This window comes from Pholcus phalangioides, unplaced genomic scaffold, assembly GCF_987345545.1.
Source record: "Pholcus phalangioides strain wild (caught in Gottingen) unplaced genomic scaffold, Ppha-v1.0 ptg000011l_1, whole genome shotgun sequence".
NCBI classification, from domain to species: domain Eukaryota; kingdom Metazoa; phylum Arthropoda; class Arachnida; order Araneae; family Pholcidae; genus Pholcus; species Pholcus phalangioides.
The window spans coordinates 21,494,866-21,519,575 of record NW_028301604.1 but is presented as its reverse complement, the minus strand read 5'-3'; the positions used below and the strand labels follow the sequence as shown (position 1 = coordinate 21,519,575).

The 24,710-nt window shown below is 35.6% G+C and overlaps 1 protein-coding gene across 9 annotated transcripts in view; it reads left to right on the top strand.

The window, feature by feature from the left end:
- LOC149080216 (protein kinase C-binding protein NELL2-like) overlaps positions 1-24,710 on the top strand; it is a 192,184-nt gene that overhangs the window by 127,169 nt on the left and 40,305 nt on the right. For all 9 annotated transcript variants that reach the window (XM_089239276.1, XM_089239273.1, XM_089239277.1 and 6 more), the window contains 5 exons: positions 2,228-2,321; positions 14,225-14,304; positions 22,928-23,039; positions 23,127-23,246; positions 23,332-23,469. In XM_089239276.1, the coding sequence (XP_089095402.1) occupies positions 2,228-2,321; positions 14,225-14,304; positions 22,928-23,039; positions 23,127-23,246; positions 23,332-23,469 (544 nt within the window). The remainder of the gene's footprint in view (positions 1-2,227; positions 2,322-14,224; positions 14,305-22,927; positions 23,040-23,126; positions 23,247-23,331; positions 23,470-24,710) is intronic.

Genomic DNA, 24,710 nt, shown 5'->3' with positions numbered 1-24,710 from the left:
CACGTGAATAATTTAAAAAACTGAATGGAATTCATAATTTTTTGAATTTTTAGTTTGCTTAGAGATATAAAGCTGAGAAAATTTATTCAGAAAATAATAAACTGAATCTATTTTTGAGTCGGATATACATGCAACAACATTAATTTAAAAAAAAAATTATATTTTAGCAGGTATGTAAATAAAAATTTATACATCTCTATGAATGTTTTGATATTAAACTGCATCAATTCATATATTTTATGGTTATTTAGTATTCATAATGATCCATAAGCATTCACAAAATTACACTGTAGAAATTGTGCAGATTTAATTGAGGCATTTTTCAGAAAAAGCAGACAGATCGATACTTTAGACTTACAAAAATCAAAATATCCAGCACCCATCATGGAAAAAAGAAATCAGTTCATTTCTATATTTCTTTAATCTAGATTTGTTTCCTGCATGGCCTGCTGAGGAAGTTTTCCATGTTGGTTACCTTGGATATGGTTTGTATGTCCCACATACATATGACCGAAAAGATTGTTATTCAAAAAGCCTCGTTTGCAGTGCTGTCTTAAGAGCATCGTAAGCCCCCGGGCCTAGTGGTTTTTCTGAGGCCCTACCTTGTAAATTCTAAAAAAATTCAACCTGATTTCAGTTTTGTGAGGCCCCTCTTCTCTTGAGGCCCGGGTGGGCTCATGCGTTAAGACTGCGCTGCTCGTTTGTCTTTCCTTTTTCGATTAAGTGAACAAGGGGATATTTCAATTCATCATAGAAATAGCTTTTGACGAATTTGACATTGATGAATCAAATTATTTTTAACATTCTTGTACTTATTCCATTGTATTCAGTTGCTATGGATTCATTGAATTAATTTATTAGTTTTTTTGGGAGGAAAAGAGGTTTATCTTTAAGTTTGAGGATCCAGATAATCTGAGATTTTGAGAACTTTTTAATTTCTCCCTCTCCCCCCCCCCCCCAGGCCCCTATGCTGGGGCAACTGAAGCACTGCCCCAGGGCCGAATTGAGACCCACAAAATAAATATACTGTTATTTTACATAACTCTTTCAAAAGGCCTAAGAAAAAGTGTCTAGAGAAGGCATGCTATGGTGCTGCACCCTCCCCCCCCCCCAGGAATGCAAGTATTTATTGTAGTACAGTAATTTTGGTTTAAAAGGGACTAGATACAGCTCCAGTCCTATAATGTTTAATTACTGTAACCAAATATTCCACTCCTTTGAGTGGATGTAAAGCATTTTCACCTTTGTGGGCTGCTAGAAAAGAGGCGTAAGCAATGGTTTTCTTCATAATTTTAGACAGTTGCATTGTTCACTTGTGGCTCACATACAATCATTGGAAAAGCAGTTGAAAGGAGGTGGAAAATGGGAGAACAGTAATAAAATATCTCTGCCAATTAAAAAAAAAAATCATATAGCAAAGATCTGACAATACTTTGCGAAACATAGAACAAGGTGAAGCCATGTCTATCATGTTATGCTTGTGGAATTGATTTGCTTGTGTTTGATTTTAAAAAACACTATCAAAACAATGAAATAGTTTCTTCAAGTTCAGGAAATTCCCATTTATATAGCGTCTTTTTTTTTTGCTTGTCTTTAAGATAACATTTCAAGTATTTTTTATTGTTTTTCAGGCAATTCTAGTTTTCTTTAATCTCTATTCAAAACCTTTATTGTTTATTTTTATGCACTGATGAACTGTGTTTGTGTGTGCTTCTTTGGTATGAATGACATAATCTATACTGTTCCAACATACATTTCCACTTCTCTTGTTATTGATTCCTGTATTGTCATAAAAGATTTATGGCCAAAGTTGTTGGAGTTATTGCATAAGAGATCGATCTGCTCTATAGCAATAATATACAGTAAAGCCCTCCAACAATGGCCACTTATGAACTGTGGAAATATGGCCATGATTGAGAGGTTATCGTTAAGAAGTTCAGTATTTCTAAAAAATAAAAATGCTAATTTTATGTAAGATGATTACAATCCCTATTTTAATTAACAAAAATGAGTTTTATAAAAAAACACATGCAAAACTTAATTTCTTTAGAGATATGTAATTTGTGATGGGCAGTTTTTTTTGTCAAAACTGGATCTGCCTAGTTTTTTCACACACATGATTTGATTAAGAATTCAAATTAGTTTTTAAAAAGATATTTTGTTTCAATATGTAAAAATCTATCTCTCTCAAAAAAGATTTTCTGATGCAATGTTTTTTAATTAACAGCATGGCCAAGTAAAGTGCAGACCAGTTACTTGCTCACCTACTCAGTGCAAAAATCCTGTTCAAGTGCCAGGAGAATGTTGTCCTGTATGTTTGAGTGAGTATTTATGCAAGTGAAGAGGAAGCAATTAGTTTTGAGTAAAAAATATTCTCATGCACGCAATGACGAAGTTTTTCCTTGTTCTTTAATTTCATCATTGATCATTTTCCTATGGTCCATGGTATTTTTTCTTAGGAACATAATATTTTTATTGATGAAAATTCAGTCTATTGGCTATCTATACCAACAGGCCTGCAACTAGATACTTGGCCAGCCAGATCAAGTACTCATTTAGGGATCCCCTCGTAATGCTGAAGGGGAGGATAAAGTTTTAAATTTGCACCCCATTTTTGTCTTGCACCCAGGACACCAGAACCACCTGCTCCCCCCCTTAGTTGTGGCTAATGGTTGCCAACCTTTTCAACTTATTTACCGTTTTTAAGCTGATATATAAATTTTATTCCCTTTTTTTAAAGTTTTCATGTTGTGATATTTTTCTTCCATGCAAATATCAATATAAAATAGTGAAAATGAGGCAATGCCTGTTTGATCCTTTAAGGACAAGATATATATCTCATATATTTGTAAATGGGAAAAATACACGGCTGTCTAGAAGTCTGGACCTGTTTTGAAAAAATATTTTAAAAACAGCTATTAAAGATAGCGACGAACGGCTTACAGTATTTGAAACATGTTTGAAAGAGTTTTTTTACTTGCTACAAAATTGCTACATGTGTACTTGTAGTGATATAGAGAATGTCAAGTCTATATAGCATTTCTTGCCATGTTATATGACATGGATGTTTTCTGTTGGGCAGTTGCTACTTAACTTTTTAATTGAATTTGTGGATTTTTATTTTTTCATATCTGAATTTTCATTAAATTATGGGTGGTCAAGAAGTCTGGAACTGTTTTGAAAAAATAAAATAAGCTGTTAGACACAAACATCTTGAAGCATTTGAAAGAGGTGGTTGCAATTTTATTTTTTACTTTCATCTATTTTACTTCCATTCTTATGTCCATTCTTTAACATCCATGTTACAAATAACATGGCAATAATTACAATACAAGTTTCACATCATCTGTGTCACTAAAAATGTGCATATAATGTTTTAGCAGTATTCTGGTGATTAATTTTTTTTTAATATCAAAAAACTTAAAATTTGAAATAGAATTTTAAATAACATTGAGCCCTCAATGAAATCTCAATCTTTTGCTTCATTTCGTGAACTGAATAGTTTTCATTATTTTAATTAATTTTTATGCAATTGACAAAAGCGTAAAAATTACATTGTTGTCATGCTATCATGTGTGCAAGCTGTTTTTAATGCATTTTTTGAAAATTTGCAAAAAAATTAAGTATTTAAAATATATAAAACTTTATACTGACATAAGATAGTATATATAATCAAAAATATGTGTAAAAAAATAAATCGGTGGTTAATTAGTATTTGTAATGATATTTTTCTACTAAGCATAGTTTTTCACCATGTTGAAAGGTACAAGATCCCTTAAGCCTATGTAAGGAATTTAATGGGCTAAATATTAATACAGTCAAACCTCATTAATGCAAAATCAAAATAACCAGAGAAGTTTTTCAGTCCATGTACAGCTATTGCTTTTTCTTTTGGTTAGACCTGTTGGAGAAATCAATATGATTGAACAGTTTTCTCAAAAGTTCAAGAAGCTGCACTCTAAGACTGAGTGTGTTACCAAGCTGAAATCGTTTTACTCCTACTGACTGTGAGGGTCTCAGGAACTATCCAGAATTTAGTTTGTATGCTATGTCGCACTAAATCATCTTAGAACTACATTTAATACTAATCATTTTTACTTCCAACACCCCTGCTTGTAGATTTTTACGCTTCTCTCGCAGTGGTAGCTGAGATTTCTATCACTGCACCACATGCTCATTCTTGTAACAATAGTACCGGCTGTCTCTTGGTGGCAGAAAACAAAAAATTCAGAGAATCGCGTCTTGACTGGTATTTTTGAGGGTGTCCTGACCCTGGTTATTGTGTGTGCACACCCTCACTCATCCAAATAACTCAACATCTGATAGTTTAACAACAACTGTTTAGGTGCTGTGGAGGCTCATTGGCATAATTTTCTATGGGGATCTGTACTTATTGATATTATGTTGGCGATGTTGTAAAAACCTGAGGTTAGCTGTGTTTCATTTTATCCCAATGCAAATGTGTATAGCCTATACAGTGAAAATGTTGCTTATTAGAAATGTAGATACTGTTATCATTTTGGTATTGATATCACTTTCACAAAGTATGAAACAGAGCCAATGTCATCACATAGGAGAAAATTTGTTTACATAGTTATCAGAATTTCGGTTTGTTATCAATTTTTTCTTTATGAAAGTTTTTTTTGTACATTTTGCAGCTAAGATGGAATCGTTTATTTTTCCCCCATAAGTTATTATCATCCCCTATGAACTATGTAGGTCAGAAGGTGCACCCCTCCCTTGTTTATAACAAATTCTGTAGTTGATTCGCAATGCCCTATTCAAGCAGTAGTAGCTGCTATAATCCATGAACAGATGAAGCTACTATTACAATGGCCTGCCTATAGTGGAAAAAATTTTATGTAAATAAAAACCCCTTTTCCTTGAGTTCTTGGTCATTTTCTTTCAGTTGACTAGATCTCCAGTTACTTGGCCAAAAGACCTTATTATAGGATGGATGGAACATACCATACATTCAGAAAAATTGTCATAATTTGTGAAATACATTAGACAGTTCTATTAAAACTTCTCATATTAGCATAATAATAATGAAATCAGGTTTTTAGCTTAAAATAAAAATATCCTGTTTTAGAACAATATGAAAAATGAAAATGGTGTATTTAGAATTAACTCATCACCAAAGAAAGCTTTTCAAATGACGTTTATGATGAAATAAAAAAAGAAAAATCTATCAATTATTCAAACATCATGATTAAAAATTATCAATTATTCTATGCATCACGTTGAAAATGTAAATAAGTGAACTAACCAGTATTCCGATTCCAATTGTGTGGTAACAGAATTGTGCTGAATTGCATTTCATAATCGCCGTCTTGGATTAAAAATTATGAAATCGCCATAAAAAACCGAAAAACACACAGATGTACTAGCTATTGGGGACAAATATATTTTTGCCCCAACTTTCCATCAATATCCTCGTATAATCCTAAGATAGTATATTCAAGTTTTTATTGAAAATAATATAAAATATAGGAAATAACAGGTACGTCGAAAATTGCCCTTATCTTTCAGAAAACTGTATGTATGGATTCCTGTTTTCATGTTTATTTTGCAAACATCATACCTGCAATAAAATTTCAGTTAGAGATATATATATCTAATTAATATAACACCAACTGTGCAGAAAAAAAACCTTTTTTCTGAAGCAGAATCCTAAAAAGGACCTTTTCGATAATTATAGAGATAAACAATTAGCATTAAAAAACCATGAGCAACCGACCTAACCTAGCGCCCACACGAGTAAACAAAGTAGCACCGTGGTAGGAAAAAGACTGTTTCCCACCCAACATTAGCAAACCAATCACAGGCCAGCAGTAGGAGTAGTCTCACCTTAGCAGAGAGGGCACTGATGCCAGTCTTGGATATCAGTTTCTCTATAGAACTGATTACGCTTTCTCTTAATGCAGCTTTGGCATAGCTATTCAGAAATTGTTTTAGACTGGATACTAGTCTGATTAACCCCAATGAACCATGGTATAACAAAATTGATTGAATCATTGACGTTAATGTTTAATTTTCCCATTGTGAGAAGCTTTACTTTTTCTATCACTATCAAACAATCACTAGTTTGTATTTATAGAGATGGTCTTGTTCTAGAACAGGCAATCATTATATGGTTTCAGAACCACAGAGATATTCATTAACACCAAAATATCACATACCTCTTTTATCTTTTCAAAACATTTTTGGAGGAGTGAAGATCTGTTGCCTGATATTAATAAAAAAGAAACAAACAATCTCTAGTAGTCCTATGTTGAGGCGGACTTTACATACGTAGGACCGCATCTGTAAACATTGATACTTCAGTGTTACTATGACCCCTTATGATAATAGTAAGGCCCAGTGTGAATTTGGCTTCTTAGCAAAACTTATAAGGCTATACAAAATCTGCAAAGGAACAAACATCCATGGTCTTTCTCATGGCTGCAGAGGCATTATGAAGTATGAACTGTACCAATGAAGTGCCAAAAACCTCTAGATTGCAAAGGGATAAAGCCAAATAATGCAGAAAAGCCGCAAAGTCCCAATGCATTTTGACACAGTGAGTGTCATCTTTAAAGGATATAGGCCTATACATAACTACACTATCGGACCAATCTGAAATCATGGTTGATTATCAAATTCTGACTCCCAGTTGTTTAGGCAAGAAAATTTGACTCACTAAATCAGATGCTGTGGTCAGACAAATTGACTATTGCTTCATGTTGCTTACAAAAGATCCATAAATTTTAATTTAATGAAGAAAGAGTTTTGTAAAAAGTGAAGTCCCTGGCTTATATTCCTATGAAGGCTTATATATTCATACTTTCAAAAATACAGTGAAACCTCAATATAACAATACTCGTTTTTATACCAAGCACAACCCTGGTCTATTGCTATGGGAAATTTACTATTCAATGAAGGAAACAAATATTTTCTGGATATCATGCTGAGGTGAACTTGGAAAGAAAAGCCATCTTGTCTCCACCAGGACTTTTCTTTCTGAGTTCACCTCAGCATAATATCCAGAAAATATCTGTTTCTTGATATCTTGGGCTGAGAAAAAAGCTGTCTATCTCTTACTACCAAATGAGTTGTGCCGAAGGTGTGCATGTGTACTTGTATTGATTGTATATCTAGTGTTGTGCATAAATTTTTAGTGCTGTCATTTATTTTTCAAACTATGAGTGAAGTGCAATGATTGAATATTTGTACCGTTGTGGGCTTGATGCTCTCTGTGCCGAGATTTTTTAACAGGGAGATCTGTTCACATTTAGTACCAAAGTTGGGTAACATAGAAAACCAACCTCAGTCAACCACCAACTGTGCCACCAGTGGGGTTCGAACTCGGGTCCTCACGATGCAAGTCCATCACTATGACCCACACAATTACACAGCTGTAATCAATCAACTCAGACTGCATTGTGATGGCTTAGGTTTATTTGGAGCACGAATTTTAAGATGATTTGAATAGACCTATCAAATAGTTTAACTTTGCAAACAATCAATCAAACAATTGCTTTTGATTTACACATGCAGGCATTCAACTTCATTCTGACCACATATTCTTGGATATTAATTTTATTCGGCAGAGCAACTAGAAATAAAAATCTGATAATTAACGAAATTGGGATTTATGTTGAGCATGATAGTGTGGTTATCCTCTAAATATGAAACAGTGTGTCAAATCGTGTAGGGAATTCAGGGCTTTCCCTTGTTATTTGACTTTATTGTTGGTTTCCTCTTTATTTTGCGTTAATATTTTTTATCATGAAAATGTCACAAATTATTTTGAAATGAGCACATGTTAAATTTCAATTCTGATTTTGATGATCATTATGGGGCGCATTAGTGTGACGTCACGACCGACAGCGCTGATTCCAAAAAAACCAGTAGCTGGGCGAAATTATAAAGGAAAATGCCATAGGATGTAGGTGAGTCTGTTAAATTGTTTTTCTAAAAAAAATATAATCAAATAAGACTTGTGAGCTCTTGAAATGGAAACTTCAAACTCTTGTCAACATGCAGTGTTAAAAATATATGAATAATTTTCCTCTAATTAGCTATGAATGCTTTTTATTTCTCGCATGCTATCTGTTTAGTCGTATTTATCCTAGTAGATATGCATTTGATTCCTGCATTAAATCCATGAATCACTTGAATCCACTTTCAATCATTGAATCGAACAAATTGTTTTCAGGTAATTTTTTTCCCTCTATGAAAAATGGTGTTTTGTGCCTGATTGTAAACACTTTCACAATGCCAGAGATAATTTTATCTCTATCATATAGTGTGAATGGATTTTATTTATTTACAATAACCTCAGAAGGCATGAAATGCACTTATACTGGAAGGAAAAAAAATAGAACGGGAAGCACTTCGCATACAGAGTCAGGTTGAAATCCTCAATAGCGGAAGCAAATCTTGCGTAGGAGGCACATACAAGTTCTGATAGAAGACTGTTCCATATTCTCACCACACAGCATCTATATCCGTGGAAAAAGCAATCTCTTCTGGCCGTTGGTATTCTTATTTGGAAGCGATGCCTATGTCGGTTAACTCGCCTGACCATGATTTCAAAGAAAGGTTCTCTTGATGGTAGATAAGCAATTTGGTGGACTAGTTTGTAGCATATCTTCAGATCTGCAGCAATTCAACGCCATTCCAGCGAGTGTAAACCCAGAAATTGAAGTCTCTGGCAATAAGATAGACCACTAATGTGTCTAGTATTCGTTTAGTTAAATGACCTCTGTGGCTTTTGGAGGAGCTTTATGTCCTTCATTTTGTACGAACTCCATACTTGTGACCAGAACTCCAGAGTCGGGCGAACGTACACACAGAAAGCATATGACAACGTATGCAAATCACGCTTACGGTATGCCGTACATAACATATATGAAATTCTATTAGCTTTGCCAACTATGCCATAATAATGATCAGTGAAATCCAGAATGCGGCTCATTGCAATACCTAAATCCATGCATGTATCCAATTGCTGTAACGTTTCATTACCTAGTTGATAATATTCAGGATCGGTGCGTGTACCTAAATGCATTGATCCACTTTTTGATGAAATAGATAGCTTATACTGACAACTTCACTGGAAAAGTTGTTGGCATGCAATTCTTAGGCCTCTAGTGTTTTCCACTGGAGAGAATAACTTCACATAATTAGTGAATTGCAGTAGAGAGATTGGTGACACAGCCTGAGTAATATCGTAAGTGTACAAAATAGATAAGATCAGGCCTAACACTGATCCCTGGACGACTCCGCTTGGCACCTAACATTCTCTAGACATGAGGCTGGCTACGCGAACCTGATGAACTCTGTCTGACAGCAGTTCTTGAATTATCCTCACAACTTCATCTGGAACCTCCATGCAAGCTAGCTTCCTCAGTAGTAGTAATCTGTCTACTTTATTAAATGCCTTTTGGAAATCGACGTAAATTACATCAATCTCTTGTCCAGAGTCTATAGCACTCTCCCATATATCATGACAAATCAACTGCTGCACTGGTAAGGAGTGGCTAGGAATGAAGCCAAACTGAACTGAGGGGATTAAGCCCATCTCGTCAGCAAATGGAAGTACTGATTGACGATGCATCTCTTGAAAATTTTGCAGGATATATCTGTTAATGATACCGGGCGATAATTATTTCGATCTGGCCTGGAGCCTTTATTCTTATAAATTGGACTAATAACTGCTGTTTTTCAAGAGCAGGGAATAGATCTGTAGTCATAGAAAGATGTGAAGATGCAGCTAAGCAGAGAAGATATTGGGTCTGAAAGACTATTTCAGAAACAACTGGGTATTCCATCAGGACCCGGAGATGATCAACCAGGAAGAGAAGCAATAATAGCCTTTATTGTCTGAATGTTGAACATGCTACGAAAGAAGGGATGATCATCCATAAGGCCATGATAACGATGGTTGTAACTGGAACTGAAATTATATGAACAAGAAAATATGTCCACAAAAAACGTTAGCTTTCTCATAATCTACCATTATCGTGGTACCATTCACAGATAGCGTTGGTATGTCCCGGGTTTCACGAAGTCTGCTGCGGGTATCTGTGGAAGAAGTTCTGATCTTGATTTTTACAGAGATTAAAGAGATATAAACTTTCTCTTGGACATAATTTGCATAGTTCCTAGCCATGACCTTGTATTGTTCTTTAGTGGTTTGACTAGGTATTGATCTATATTGGCGCCAAGCATGCAATTTCCTATTATTTAGCATTCGTAAAACCTTGTCTTTTTTTTGTAAATCTCATTTGACGGGGAACATGTTCACAAGACCGCAGAAATAGAGCTGGCAAAGCATCCGCAGCTGAAATAGTTCCAGCTAGTACATGGTTCTGCAGATCTTTTACAATAGTTGATAATCGTGGATAGTCTGCACTGTAATAGTTTAGTGTTGATTGGCAATCTAATCCTGTTGTGATATGCAATGAGAAGTGTATCAGCAAGTGCGGTTGATTATGGCTGTTGCAAAAGGGTGGAAGTGCATATACATCATAGACCACCAAAGGATCGGTAGCAAACAGAAGATCTAAGAAGTTTTCCCCTTTCATGGGAAAATCGACCAACTGAACTAGGTCTAGTTCTGCTGATATTGACATGAACTGTGACTCCAATTCAGACGAGAATCTCCCATTTATCCAATCAATTCCCTGCATGTTGAAGTCCCCGACCAAAATCACCAGAAAGCATCCGAAGCAGTAATGCCTTAGTTCTCTCCAAAACTCAGACCAATGATCTAAATTGCATGCTTTATTTGGTGGAACGTATGCCGTAATAAGCCTGCACTTCCTATTTCTGCTTTTTATATCCACTGATATTACCTCAACATCTTAATTTTCATTATGTACGTTCACCAGCTTAGGTTTCAGGCTGCTTCTAATAATAATGCATACACCTTCTCCCGCAGTAATTTCTCTGTCGTATCGGAAAATATTGTAACCTGGTAGACATATCAAGGAAGACAAGACTGACTGATGTAACCAAGTGTCTGCTATACACAGAATGTTGACCTCGTATGACTGAATGCAGCAATGCAAATCGTCAATTTTGTTCACAATATTTCTGGGGTTTATGGATACACCTGTAACTCTTGATTTAAAATTGGATGCGTGTTCATTTTTTTAAGAAATTGACGATGACTCTTGTCCATACAGTCATTGTTGATTAGAGGTGTCCCTCTGACCAGCTGATGCTTCTGTTATAGTACAATCTCCAGCCAGATCCTCCAGAAGATATCTGGGAATACTGAAAAACTCTCTGATGTGTATATCAGATGGCCAGTGGAATGGATCACCCAATGAATCCCAAGTACTATCGACAGTGGTTAGTACAAAAGATGCATAGTTGTTTGAGTTCCTTGTATTCAGCTTAACACAGTCGTACTCGAGTTGCGTGTTCTGCAGTATGCGACGTACGTCCGAGATAGATGTCTTTGGAGCAGATCTGTTCACCAGCAACCGATGTCTTCGAACCGTCGGCACTTCTCGCATCTGCGATGTCATGGAAATTCCCACTCTGAATTCATTACGCCAATCAGTCCCAGTTGCAACATTGGATCGCTGAAAACAGTTAGGTGGTACTTGATTATTTTCATCCACTTTCGAGCGAAAGTAGCCTGCCCAAAACGTGTTGTTATTTGTCAAATTTTCCTTTCCATTCAAAGTATCAGTCAATATTTGGGCATATGAAGCAATAGCGACAGGCTCTGGCAGTGATTCACAATTGTTTGCTCCAGATAAGTTCACGTTTGAATGCATAGCATTTGACAAGTTAGCTATCTCTGACTGCATTCCGAGAATGATCTGGGCAAATGCCCTCTAATCTACTAAAACGTTCCTCAAACTTCTGAAAGTTTCTCTCAATAATCTCTGAAATATTAGCAGTTTCATGGTTACTAGGCAGTGGCACAGTGATAGCAACCTCCGACTGAAAACGTTCATTTCCTATGATATAGACTTTATCATACAGCTTCGTCATTTCATTGACGCATTATTGAATCACCCTTCTTAAAGAATTAAATGTTGTTGAGTTTAAAAACACAGGTGTGTGTTTGAATATATGGTAATGACCACTAACTATTCCAGTATATGTATATTAAACACCACTTTACGCTGCAATTGCAAGCTAGGCTTAACTAAAAACAGAACAATTTACTCCCAGTATCATATGTTCGTGAAATAAAAAAGACCATATTAGTTCGAAGTATGTCACAATTTACTTCCAAACTAAAAAAAAACCAAATCTGAAAGCACAAAAACAACAGCAAAAAGTATATGAATTAATTAAAATTATAGCGCTCGAGAACAAAAAATGTCAACACGAGTTGACTTGACTTCATCTTGACTGGATCTAACATGATTGGAATCAACTGCATTTTTTCTTCTATCAGTTCAGGTTCTTTGGAGGAATCAAGTATATAAATTATGAAACTTTATCACATTTTTCCGAGCCATGTTTGAGAAGAAACCCGATAACAAAAAATATAGTCGAATCCCATTAAAACAAACTCCAAGAGACCGAAAAAATCACTTCACTATAACCAGATTTCGTTATAAAGCAATACCAGGTTTATACATTGTTCTTATGTTAACTTATCTGGGGATTAGAAAAGTGTTCGTTAAAACGAGATTTTTTTTTCGCTATAACAGTATTCGTTAAAATGGGATTCGACTGTAGATACTAAAGTGAAAACTAATCGCAGCTTCGCTTGGGCCAGGGCCCTCTGTCACACTTTTTATGGGCCCTTCTATGGTTAATTTATAGCGTGAAAAACCAAAAAATGATGAGAAATGTCCCAGGGCTAGAGCCCTGTCAGCCCCACCCTTGGGGGTCCATGGCCAGGGGTCTTCAACCCGTGGCCCTCTGAGCTTTTTGCAGAGGTCCGCTGACCATTTTTAGAAATTAGCTACTTTACATAGAACAAAGATTAAATTCCGATAACAAGAAAAATAATAGTTTTAAAAAAAGCTCTGAACGCTGAAATCTGTACTGCTGTAGTTAGAACTGAGATGCTTTCCAGAATCAATATTAATGTATTTGAAACATTAAAGGAGGCTGTCGGAGGGACCCTATGATTCTATATATTCTACGTATTTCGAGAGGTCAAACTCTGCATCTAAAAATATATATAATTACTGAATATATAAAAAATGCCTTAATGGAATAAATCATTTTTAGAACTATTAAAAAAAATAATTTTAGTATTAATGAAAAAAATAGTCATATATAGAATTACTAAAAGCAATAATTGCAAAACTACTGATAGAAATCAGAATTATTGAGAAATAATTTTGAAATTGTCAATAGTGATTTCAGAATTGCTAAAAGTAATAAATTATGGAAAAATTAAGAGTTTTTGAAACAAATAAATTCATAATTGATGAAAATTTAAAGTTAATTGAAAAATTAATTTCAGAATTATCGGGACAAATTTCAGATTTAATAAAAGATATAATCAATCAAAAAGAGTTAATTATTTTCAAATAATTTCCTTTCATTAAAGATTCAAATTTAATGAAATAAATATATTCAGACAATTAAGCCAAATGCATGTGAACGGATAGCATGCGAGAAATAAAAAGCTTTCATAGCGAATTAGAGAGAAACTATCATTATATTTTTAACACTGCATGTTGACAAGAGTTTTAAGTTTCCATTTCAAGAGCTCACAAGTCTTATTTGATCATATTTTTTTTAGAAAAATAATTTAAACAGTGGCTCATCTATGTCCTATGGCGTTTTCCTTTATAATGTCGCCCAGCTCATGTTTGTTTGGAATTGGCGCTGTCGATCGTGACATCACCACTAATGCGCCCTATTGCATGTAGCATGGGCGGAGATACTGGGGGCATGAGGAGGCATTGCCCCCCAGCGTCAAAAGTGGAGTGGGCAGATCTAATGTATATGTGTGTACATGAATTGACATCGTGCCCCCCCCCCAGCAATAATGACCTTGCCCCCCCCCAGACTTCCAAGTCTATCTCCGCCTATGGCATGCAGTATTTGTAGAACACCAGTCTAAATTTGAGTAACGTCATTTTGAAATTATGATTTGTGGGATTTATGTCTTGAATATCTTTGATAAAAAATTTGTCATTGGAAATTTTTAATATTTATTATAATGCTTTTAGGAACTGTAAGTATTTTGGGAGACCTATGAAACTGAGTGAACTCATTTCCCAATTTATGGTCAATTTTTCAGAGAAATGTCTCTTAGAAAATATATCCTATGATCATGGAGAAAGTGTCAGTCCAATACAATGCGTTACCTGTGAATGCAAGGTTTGTACTATTGTCATACAATTTTGATAATCAACAGCTTCGGTATCCCTGAATATGGTTTGTTTGTTTTTATCATTGGCTAAACTTAATTTTTCAAGTGCAAGTCACAATTGATGAAATATATTTAAAATTTGTACTACTTTTAAAATCGACATCTTCTGAATACCAAAACCCATGTCAGAATTCAATTTGATAGATCGCATATAATTTATTGTTTAGTAACTAAGTTCGGAAAAAATCACCAGTGTTTATGATTAAAAAAAACCACACATAATATAAATTCATATAGAGTATTACCTGTGCTGAATGTTCAAGCTACAAAAAAAGTCTCTGGGTCTCAGGACTCACTTCCTTAAATACTTAAATTTGAGGCTTTAAAGGAGGCGAGATATCACATTCAGAGATGCCATTGACGCGCTATAGTGGCTATAATATCAAATACCCAAAATTTAAAAAAAAAAGACACATAAAAATTTGATTCACGCTTCCTCCAGGATGCGTTCCTTCCTAGTTTGAAATTCATTCCTAGTTCAAAAAAAGTAGAGAGAAAAAACCTTTCTTCTTTTCATGGTCTATCATGATTGCGCGACTTTGAAAAAGTTTTAATACTTTGTATATACTGTACTGTATTGATATACATGCTGGTTGTTGAAGATATTTAGTTTCTTTTAATGAGGGGCCGTGTACAGAATTTACAAAGAGAATTTCAAAGTTTTTTACTCCCCTTTGAATTTTCTCCCCTTAAGTTACATATCTGAAATTACGGTACTTTCGCGGCTATCTGCCAGCATTCAAAGACAGCGGTCTGTACGACGTAAATTTGTCTTGTTCTTACAAGATTGGGAATGCAGTTTTTGAAAAATCGTGAAAGATTTGAAATGCCTGTTCAAAGTGTAAAACATTTTCCGAGATCGTTCAGGAAAAAAACTTATCTGTAAACACTCTACCTTGAATATCCAGTTTTATCATCTAGCTGCTATGTGGTAGTCACTGCATCTCATCGTAGAAATCACTGGTGTATGCAGAATCTGCTTTTGGAGGGGCAGAAGGATTTCTTCCACAGAAATTGTGGATCACTAATGCTCAAAAACAGTATAATACTGTATTTTTTCCAATATTTTAATTTTCTACAAAAATATTTTTAATTTTAAATTTTTTGGGGGGGGGAGAGGGCATAGGCCCCCATACACTGATTTTGCCTTTGGTGGAGATCGGGGTGTGGAACCCGCGATAGCGCAGTGGCAATCAGCTAAAAACACTATTTTCTAAGGTTTTCCAATTTCGAGTCAGCTATTCCTTTGAAAAAAGCTCTGGTTGCCACGACAATCACACAAACCTACAACACAAATATGTCTGCATTAAATTTCAAATCCATGCATTACCAATTTGGAGGATAGATGTAGGGCTGCAACTGGGGGGAGAGAGCAGGCAGGTCTAGTTTCCCCCCCCCCCCCCAGGCTCTATACTAAAGGAGACAGAGAAATCACCCTTTATAAGTTCTTTTACATTACTCTTGTTACCAAAATGTGTGTTTGCCCCAATTGAGAAAGTATTTAGTTGCCTCTAGATAGATGGCACCACCTACTGAACACAAAACATGCTAAATGCTGGGCACACACAAGCGCACTGTCAAGTTCCACCAATATAAATCTGACATAGCTCCAATATTCATGTGTGAAAATATGTGGCAGTTAAATGGCGACATCAGATTAGAAAGTAGACCATCAGGGAGAGAAAATAAAATCATTCTACCAGGAAATCACTTCGCAAGGATTTATATCAAATTCTTGCTCGTATGAATAGGGAATCGGAAGATAAATGTCTGAGAGAATCTCATTTGCTTTAAATTTATATCAGAAGATATTATTGAAAGAACTAAGATTTTTTTAAAGAAATGAAAAATCAATCAGAAGGGAATTTATAGATTGATTTATGAGTAAATATATAAATGTGTGCCTTTAACTTTTAATTACAGTGGGTCCTGCTTATAACGTTTTTCAAAAAACTGTCATAAAAAAACATAAGCAGGAAAAAACTTCACACGGGAAATCTTAATAAGAATTACTTAGAGTTGGGACCATGAAAATCAGTTGTACTAAGTGGAAAAATGTTCTAAATGAGAACGTTATAAGCGGGATCAACTGTATATTTAGTTTATATTTGTTATATGTGCTACATTCCATGTTAAATTCTCAGTGTTAATGGGCTTCTTTGCAAGCTTTTCCTACTACTAGACAATAACAGTAAATGAACCTTTGGATAGAACATGTTTTTAGAAATGAATTGATTCACAGATACCTTCTCCTACCCAGAACATGGCCCACAATTCTATCTCAAGGAAGGGATATAGGCAGGTGATCAAAGACCTGGGGCATGCTGGAAAAAGAATTCATAGAGATACCAGTGAATTATCGAGGAAGGGGGCATACTTTTTTTGCAAGATATTTTTTTCAAGAGGGACATATTTTCACTCAAAAGGGACCCAGATTTTTTGTATACCCATGGACCCAGGTAAATTAGAGTACAGTGGCATCTCTGACGTTACATATATTGTTGAAATACAAAGCATCAAGTTAGGCGAGATATCTCGTAATTGCCAAAGGGAAGGTTAAGTACTAAACTTATATTCCTGATATGTAAAGTGTTGCCTTAAAGTGGGGACATATTCAGAGGGGTGGTATTAAGCATCAAGAGGAACAAAAATTGCCATAGAACATGGTATCGCAAACCATGTTTAGTCAGTGAAAATCAGCAGACATCACCAGCACACCGGGTATCTTTGAGCCAGGGGTGCAAGAGCTGCACCAATTGCGCCGAAACGGTTCTGTTGCTACATCGTGCGCCAAGGCGTCGAATCCCTGCGCATTTGTGCCAATTCTTGTTTGTGGTTCGCGGAGGTAGAGCTAATGCACTGTAGTGCGTCAAATACCCGGAATTTAGGAAAAAGGAGCGTAAAATTTTGTTCACGGGATGGTTCTTTCTGAGACAAGGAAAAAGATACGGAGGGGGAAACTTCAATTTTTTTCTCTTCCCACCATCTACCACAATCGCGTTATCTCGTGACCTTGGAAAGTAGTTGTACTACTTTGAAGTAGTACCAATAACGGTACAGGACCGTTATTGGTATAACCTGCGGCCTATCAACGTCCCTGAATGAATGTACCGATTTTTCCGATTTCAGAGAGAGTTTTTTTCTTTTGCGGGGTTATATACTGAAAATAACGATAATTTCGCCGCTACCAATCTGCGTTCAAAGACATCGTATCTACGCTGTAAATTCGCTTTATTTTCCACAAGATTGAACACGCGCCTTTCCGAAGAATCGAAAAGGTAATTGATGTACTCGTTTAAATTACCGAAATTTTTCGGAGATCGTTGGGAAAAAACGAGATCTGTAAAAACTTCAGCTAAAGTATCCATAGTTCTGTCGTTTAGCCACTATGCGGTCATGTGGTTATCGTCGGCGGTTGCCGATCGCGACAATTTTACATCGCGAAAATCCGGATTTGGTGAACAGGGCCGACTCGAGGAAAAAAATTTTACCCATCCACTACTGACCACGTTTTTTTTTTTTGGTTGACAAAGCTTTTTTCACCCTTTTAACTCCATTTGGCAACCCTCCTTGTGCGGCGCCCAATATGGCCGCGCGGTCCGCCCCTGCATTGGTGGGAGAGGGGCATGCTCTTAGCAATAGTCAAAGGAAGGAATTTGTATTAGGAGCATGCTCATTTTACATACCTTTTGTGAGATGCCTATTATATATAAATGTCCTACCTTTCCAAAACATGTTGGAGAGAATGAAATGTTTGCACCTTCTTCTTATTTTTCGCACTCCCTCTCGTGCATTGCTGGGATCGTTTGTACATTACTCCTTCACGTATTGCTGGGATGTTGTTTAACATTGTATCAGCAACAGAACTATCAATTATGGGTGATGAATGGTGTTATGCTCCTAGTACAAATTTCTTCCTTTGACTATTGTTAAGAGCATGCCCTTCCCCCACCAACGCAGGGGCGGACTGAGTGGCCATATTGGGCACCATTCTAAGAGGGTTGTGAAATGGAGTTGAAGGGGTGGAAAAAGCTTTGCACTACAATGCAAAGAATTACAAGGAGTGAAATCGGTTCACAGAATAGATAGGTATTGGGCAGACATATTCAAACTTCGTAACCTTGAAAGCAGCCCAAAGTTTAACATTTCACCAGTTTTGGTGAAGGCTTTTTTCTCTTTAGCACATGGTAATGCAGACAGTGAAAAAGAGAGTTCAGTGTTAAAGTCTGTTTGAACAGTAAAAAATGTGTCCATCCAGGATAATTTGCCAATGCTTTTTGGCAAAATGTTTGGCATTTCACAGAAAAATTACTCCCATCCATTTTCAAAATTTCTGCTCCAAAATGGATGAGGAGCGCTTGCACCTCTGTTGAGCTTGTCCGACAATCATTACTCCATAGCTGTCAGATGTGCAATGGCCTTCACAGCTACAACTTCAAACAACTGTAATAATTTATCTTTGTGGGCGCGGTAGCCCAGGTCGATAAGATACTTGCCTAAAGTATCAAAGGATGTTTAGAGGTGTCACGAGTTCGATGCCCATTTAGTCCTTGTCAGAAAATATTCCTGACACGGGTATAACAAAAATGGCGACATGACCACAGAAAAAATTGCTACCACAGGGAGTCCCCCATCGAGGGGTTAGCACACACCAACCTCTCGACGAGTATAAAAAAAACAAGCTTGCCATTCGGAATCGGCAATAAATTGTAGGTCCCGGTCTAATTAGCCCTTGTGTGCAGAAAATGACAGTGGTGCAACAAAAAAATGATCAAATGATCATTTCTCTTTGTCTACTTTCGGACATTTGAACTGTGCTGCACAGGCTGTATTGTAATCATGCTGTGAAATAAATGTTTTTTTTCTATTTATAAATGCTAATAATTTTTAAAATTTCTATAATAAATGTCTTTTTATCCTACTCAAAGTCACACCCTTTGTAAGTATTTTTGCGATTTGCACAGACTAAACGTGGTTTGCGATGCCACGTTCTATGGCAATTTTTGTTCCTCTTGATGCCTCATGTCACCTCTCTGAGTTTGTCTCCACTTCAATTCAACACCCTGTAATGCATGAATAATTTGGCCTAATTTGTAAATATTTTAATTAACTAAGTTTTTAGTTTGTATTTTGTAGTTTAAATATGTGCTGATTTTGAGAACAAATAGGCCTACATGAGTTTTAAAATGAATTTCACCTTTTTATCTATCATTAGCAATTTTTTATAGTTGGTTTGTATGTATTGAATTTTATGTGTATCCGAAATTTTTTGTGACTTGCACTTTCTTATCAGGTCTGACTGTATTTAATTTTTTTTAATTTTTAATCCGTCATCTGGCCAGTTAATTTCTCAGTATGCTATCCACTGTGTCCTTTTTTATGCAGATGTGTGCACATTTTTCCTTTTTTTGGAAGTTAAAAGCTAATGAAATATATTTTTTGATTGAATTTTTTTATGAAAACATTAAAACTGAGTTTATCATGTTCTTTGCTGTTTTAAAAAAAATAAATAATTGAAGTAATTAAGTATTCAAAATAGAAATATTGAATTCTCAATTGCAAACAATGCCAGCATGTGTTGTTCAAGTTCAAAATGAATGCAAGAAATATATTTCTTGAAATATGATTATTCAACTCAACAATTGACTGGTGAGGTGAGCAAATAATATAGAAGGATGCCTTGGGAGGTAGCAGCAGCTCTATGATGAATTAGAGCTGCTCCAAAATTTAATTATCCACATAATATAGAGGAAAATCAGCATTGTCATATGCCGGCGTGGGCATCACGGTTGCATATGCTGCTGTAGCCAAATGACTGTTTAAATACTAAGATCCTACATCTCCTGAATTATTTTCATAAAAATTCACAGGCATATTCATCCCTTTCCTCAGCTTCATTCTCTTTACATTATTCCCTATTCAGCATTTTGTATTTTTGCCAAGTACCAAAGATCAAAATAATTTCATCATTTTATAAGAAAAGGGTTTATTATATTAAATTAATTCAGAAAGGATATTTGAACGTACTAATTGACCACTTATAAAGAAGCTTATGTGTAATAAGTGAACCATTATATTGAGTCACACCACAAAGTTAATTCTATGCTGCATGCTGTTAGAGTTCAAGTATTTATGAGCATATAGTATCACAAATATTACTCCACTAATATAATTATAAAACACAGCAAAACCTCCTAACAATGGCTACTAAAAAGAACATATCATCCCCTCATGCCAGAAGCATGAATGTTCAAATTTTCACTTTTTCGTTTATCAGCTGATTGGATCTTTTATTTTGCTACCTAAGTTTTGCCAGAAACATGAATGTTTGACCCCTATTAAAATGCATGTTGCAAAGCATTTTAGGGAAATGACACTCGTAGAGTAAACATTCAAACGGCATTTCCCATGTTTTGGAAATTTGCACATTCGTGCTTCTGGTATGGGGGGGGGAATGATATGTTATTGGGAAGTTAAACAGTTCAATACTTTTAATAAGTTTTTGATTGCATGCATTATGTATCTATACTATAATTAATTGAAAGAAGCATTTTTTTTAATACTTATTTGTGTAATGTGTTTTTATTTTTATGTTGTAATATTTTATGTTGTAATTTATTTTGCATAAATGAAAAAATTTTTATTTTTAAATGGAAATTTGTTTAAAAACTGGGTGGACACAAATTTCATTCTAAGAATATGCTGTCAATTTCTTATTGCCACTTTTCACTGCTTCTGTTCTAGACTTGAAGGTGAGGAAAACACCTCAGAAGGATGTCACTTCTACGTGTTTACTGATTCCAATACTTTTTCTGCTAAGAACTTATCTATTTAAAATCTTGTTTACCTGCTTACGTCTGCGTCAGTAGGTTTCAGCTAATTTTCATGCAATGTCATTATTGAATTCTTAACTTCGAGTGAGTAGATGAAATGTATCTGCCAATGATACACAACCCTGGTCTATCACCATAGAGACTATATGATGTGTGTATTTCTACAAATATTTTTATGTATGTATTTCAAATGATGTAATATCTATTAAGCTCTTTGCTGTGGTAGGATTTGTTGGGAGAGAAGATTGGTTTGCATTTGTGCCTCAAATACAAATACAATGCCACAACAGGCAAATTGCCCAACGAGGTGGCTGACTTAAGAACATCATGGATCCCCGAGCCCCTACCTACTACTGCTACACCACACATGCACCCCCCCCCCCCGCGGAACCCCCCAACGAATCGGTACATGCGGGAATGTGCCTGTACGTGTAGTGCAACCTGACGTAAAGTTTGTTTCTGTGTAACGCTTGTTATGTGTAGTGCTGTCATCTGCCCCCAGTTTTACTAACTATGAGTGAAGTGTTATGGTTGAATGATTTACCGTTGTAGGACTGTTGCTCTCTGTGGCGAGACTTTTTAACGGGGAGATCGGCTCGCATTTGCGCCTTGAAGTTGGGAACCACAGAAAACCAACTTCAGCCGACCACCACTGTGGGGTTCGAACCCGGATCCTCGCATCACGAGTCCGGCACTATAACCACTCGACCACCACAGCGGCTCAAACTTGGGAAGAAAATTTCTCCTGACTTCCACTGTGCCATCTGCATGGATCAAAACTAGGTCTTTGTAATGTGATCATGTGCCCATCATGATGACTGCACAGTGGCAGTAGATAAAGCTAGTAGATATGTGACTGAACTTCCCCTCTGAGAAAACACGCAGCTGTTGGTTTTTTACCTAGAGCAGTGTTTTTAATTAGTGCTTACCCAATGACCCCCTCCCCTACTTCCTGGTCCAAACAGCAACCAAGAACCTCCAGGCTATTGCTCACCATATTTTCACTTTAATTCGTTTTGTTCTATTGAAACTCAACCAATGCACCCCATAGCAGACATCTCTTATCAACCTGAGCGTATGCTGACTGCATGTGTAAAACTACTGACTTAGGGTAAGAAATTGCACTTATTCTTATATCTGTAGAGTTCAAGGGGAAAAAATTCCTTAAAGGATTGTGAGACATTTTTCTTATGATATTGTCAGTGTGCCTGAAAATATGTCGTATGTAAAACACTGCACTTTTCAGGAGAAAGGAAAAAGAAGCAGTAATAGCTGACTGACTTCAATGCATAGGACAATTCATAATAATACTATAGCTGGTGTTCTATTGGTCAGAAACGTGAGATTTTTACAGAACATTAAAAGTGTTTTAATAACATGGGATAAAGCTTTTAGTGACATAAAAAATTAGAAGTTTGACATGCAATATTTTGCATGCACACTGAAAATATACATTATTTTTCTTTTATTTCCATGTCAAAAAGTGGCTTTGTTTTGGAAATCCCTGTTCAGAGATTAACCTTAATGTTAATCTAATGTGATATATTCTGTTCTACTAAAATGTGATAATTCTTCTGTAGTTGTTATAGGAGGTTTCACTGCATATCGTTTATCCCTAGTACCTTTTATGGAATCATGAAATTTTTATATCTGATTTGTATCATGTTATTGATAAGGAGACGAACTAATTTTTTTTAAAACTAAAAATATTTTTTCTCTTTTTTTTTTTTTCTTCTAGAATGGAAGTATGCACTGCCGTCGCATTGACCCTGAAGTATCTTGTCCGCCTTTGACCTGTCATAAAGAGGAACAATTTAATGTTCCTGGTGAATGTTGCCGCTTTTGTCCAGGTAGATGAATTTTTACATGAGCAATGGGTTTAATGTTTCTGCATAAATTTTTCATTGTTCGATTTTCACATTAATGGCATTTTACAGGAAATGATTATTGTGGGCTAGGAAATAATTGCCATTACAATGCTACATGTCTCAATCTGAGAACACAATATGCCTGTCAATGTAACAGAGGCTATACAGGTGATGGAAGGCATTGTGAGGGTAACTATCATCAAACTCTTTCATTGCATGTTTTGTATTCCTAATATTAACTATTAAAACTAATGTGAACAATATTTTTTTTCAGATATTAATGAATGTCTTTCTGAGGGTGGTTTTGAAGGACATCATTGTCGTTTCAATACAAATTGTGTTAACCTTCCTGGTGATTATGTATGTGAATGCTTACCAGGTTACAAAAGAGTGGATGCATATAACTGTGCAGGTAAAATGCACTATTGTATATACTGCATATATGATCTTTGTATATGAAGCATATTTAATTATATGAATATTAGATATAGCCCATATCGAATTCAAAATATACTATATTTGTTATCAAAAAATCATGCTACAAGGAGGAGTTGCCATGCTAACTGCAAAACAGAACATGCTTATCTGCTTAACACAGAATTGCAAATGATTAGAGATGGAACATGATCCAAAACCAAGATGAGAAAAATTCTCTATCATAAAAGTGGAAGTAAATCTGAAAGATGAATAATTGAAATAATCAAACACATGTATTCAGAGGCAGATTTAACGCGGGGCGCACCAGGCTCCAACTTCTGAAGGGGCCCTGCAAAACCCCAACTTTACATTTTTTTCTAACTCAAGGCGTTCAATATTTTCTTCTATGCCCGTGGCTTAACCAACTTTAATCTGTCTCTGCATGTATTTTACAAACAGCTGTCCGTAATTCTCTTATACACAGAAAAACTAATGCCATAGATAGATATTCAAGAAAAATGACACCCAGTGATGATAGGATAACTTGTCAGTTAGCAATGAAGTAAAATTTCCTGTTGGTGTTTGAACAATTTGAAGCCTTATTCAGATGCTCAATCACTATAAATGACAAGGAAATCACGGTTGCTAAAACAGCATAAAAGAAAACTATAGTGGGCAAAACTGATATATTAGAATAACATTGAGTGGAAACTAATACATAATATTTTCAGGCGAAGTGTCATGTCCTCTTGATCATCATGTCAAGGAGAATCAGAATATGTGAATAAAATGGGCCAACACTCTCCCTGGTTGCTTTTAAATGGCTAGAAGTGGGGTAGATTAGCCTAATGAATTTTAGCTTGAAATTGTGTCGAGAATCATCAGTTGTCATGGTTCAACAAATATGTGCCTATCTCACTTGACTTTACGTAACAATGAACAGGAAAATCAAGAAATGTTACACTTGAAAATTTTGACACTAAAAATCTATACTTTCACCCTTCAATGTATGTCTCATTTACCAATCAGTTTTTATCTCCTCTGTGTTAGCAAAGTTATCATTGTGATTATAGACGTATGCAGGATTTTCTGGGGAGGGGAGGGTTAAAATTATTTTTTCTTCTATGGGGGAAAGGGTTTACATTTTCTCCTCCAAAATAACACTAGAATCATGGCTCAAGGAGGAGTTTTAGAACCCCCACTTTGCTTATGCCAATGATTATAATGATCAACATG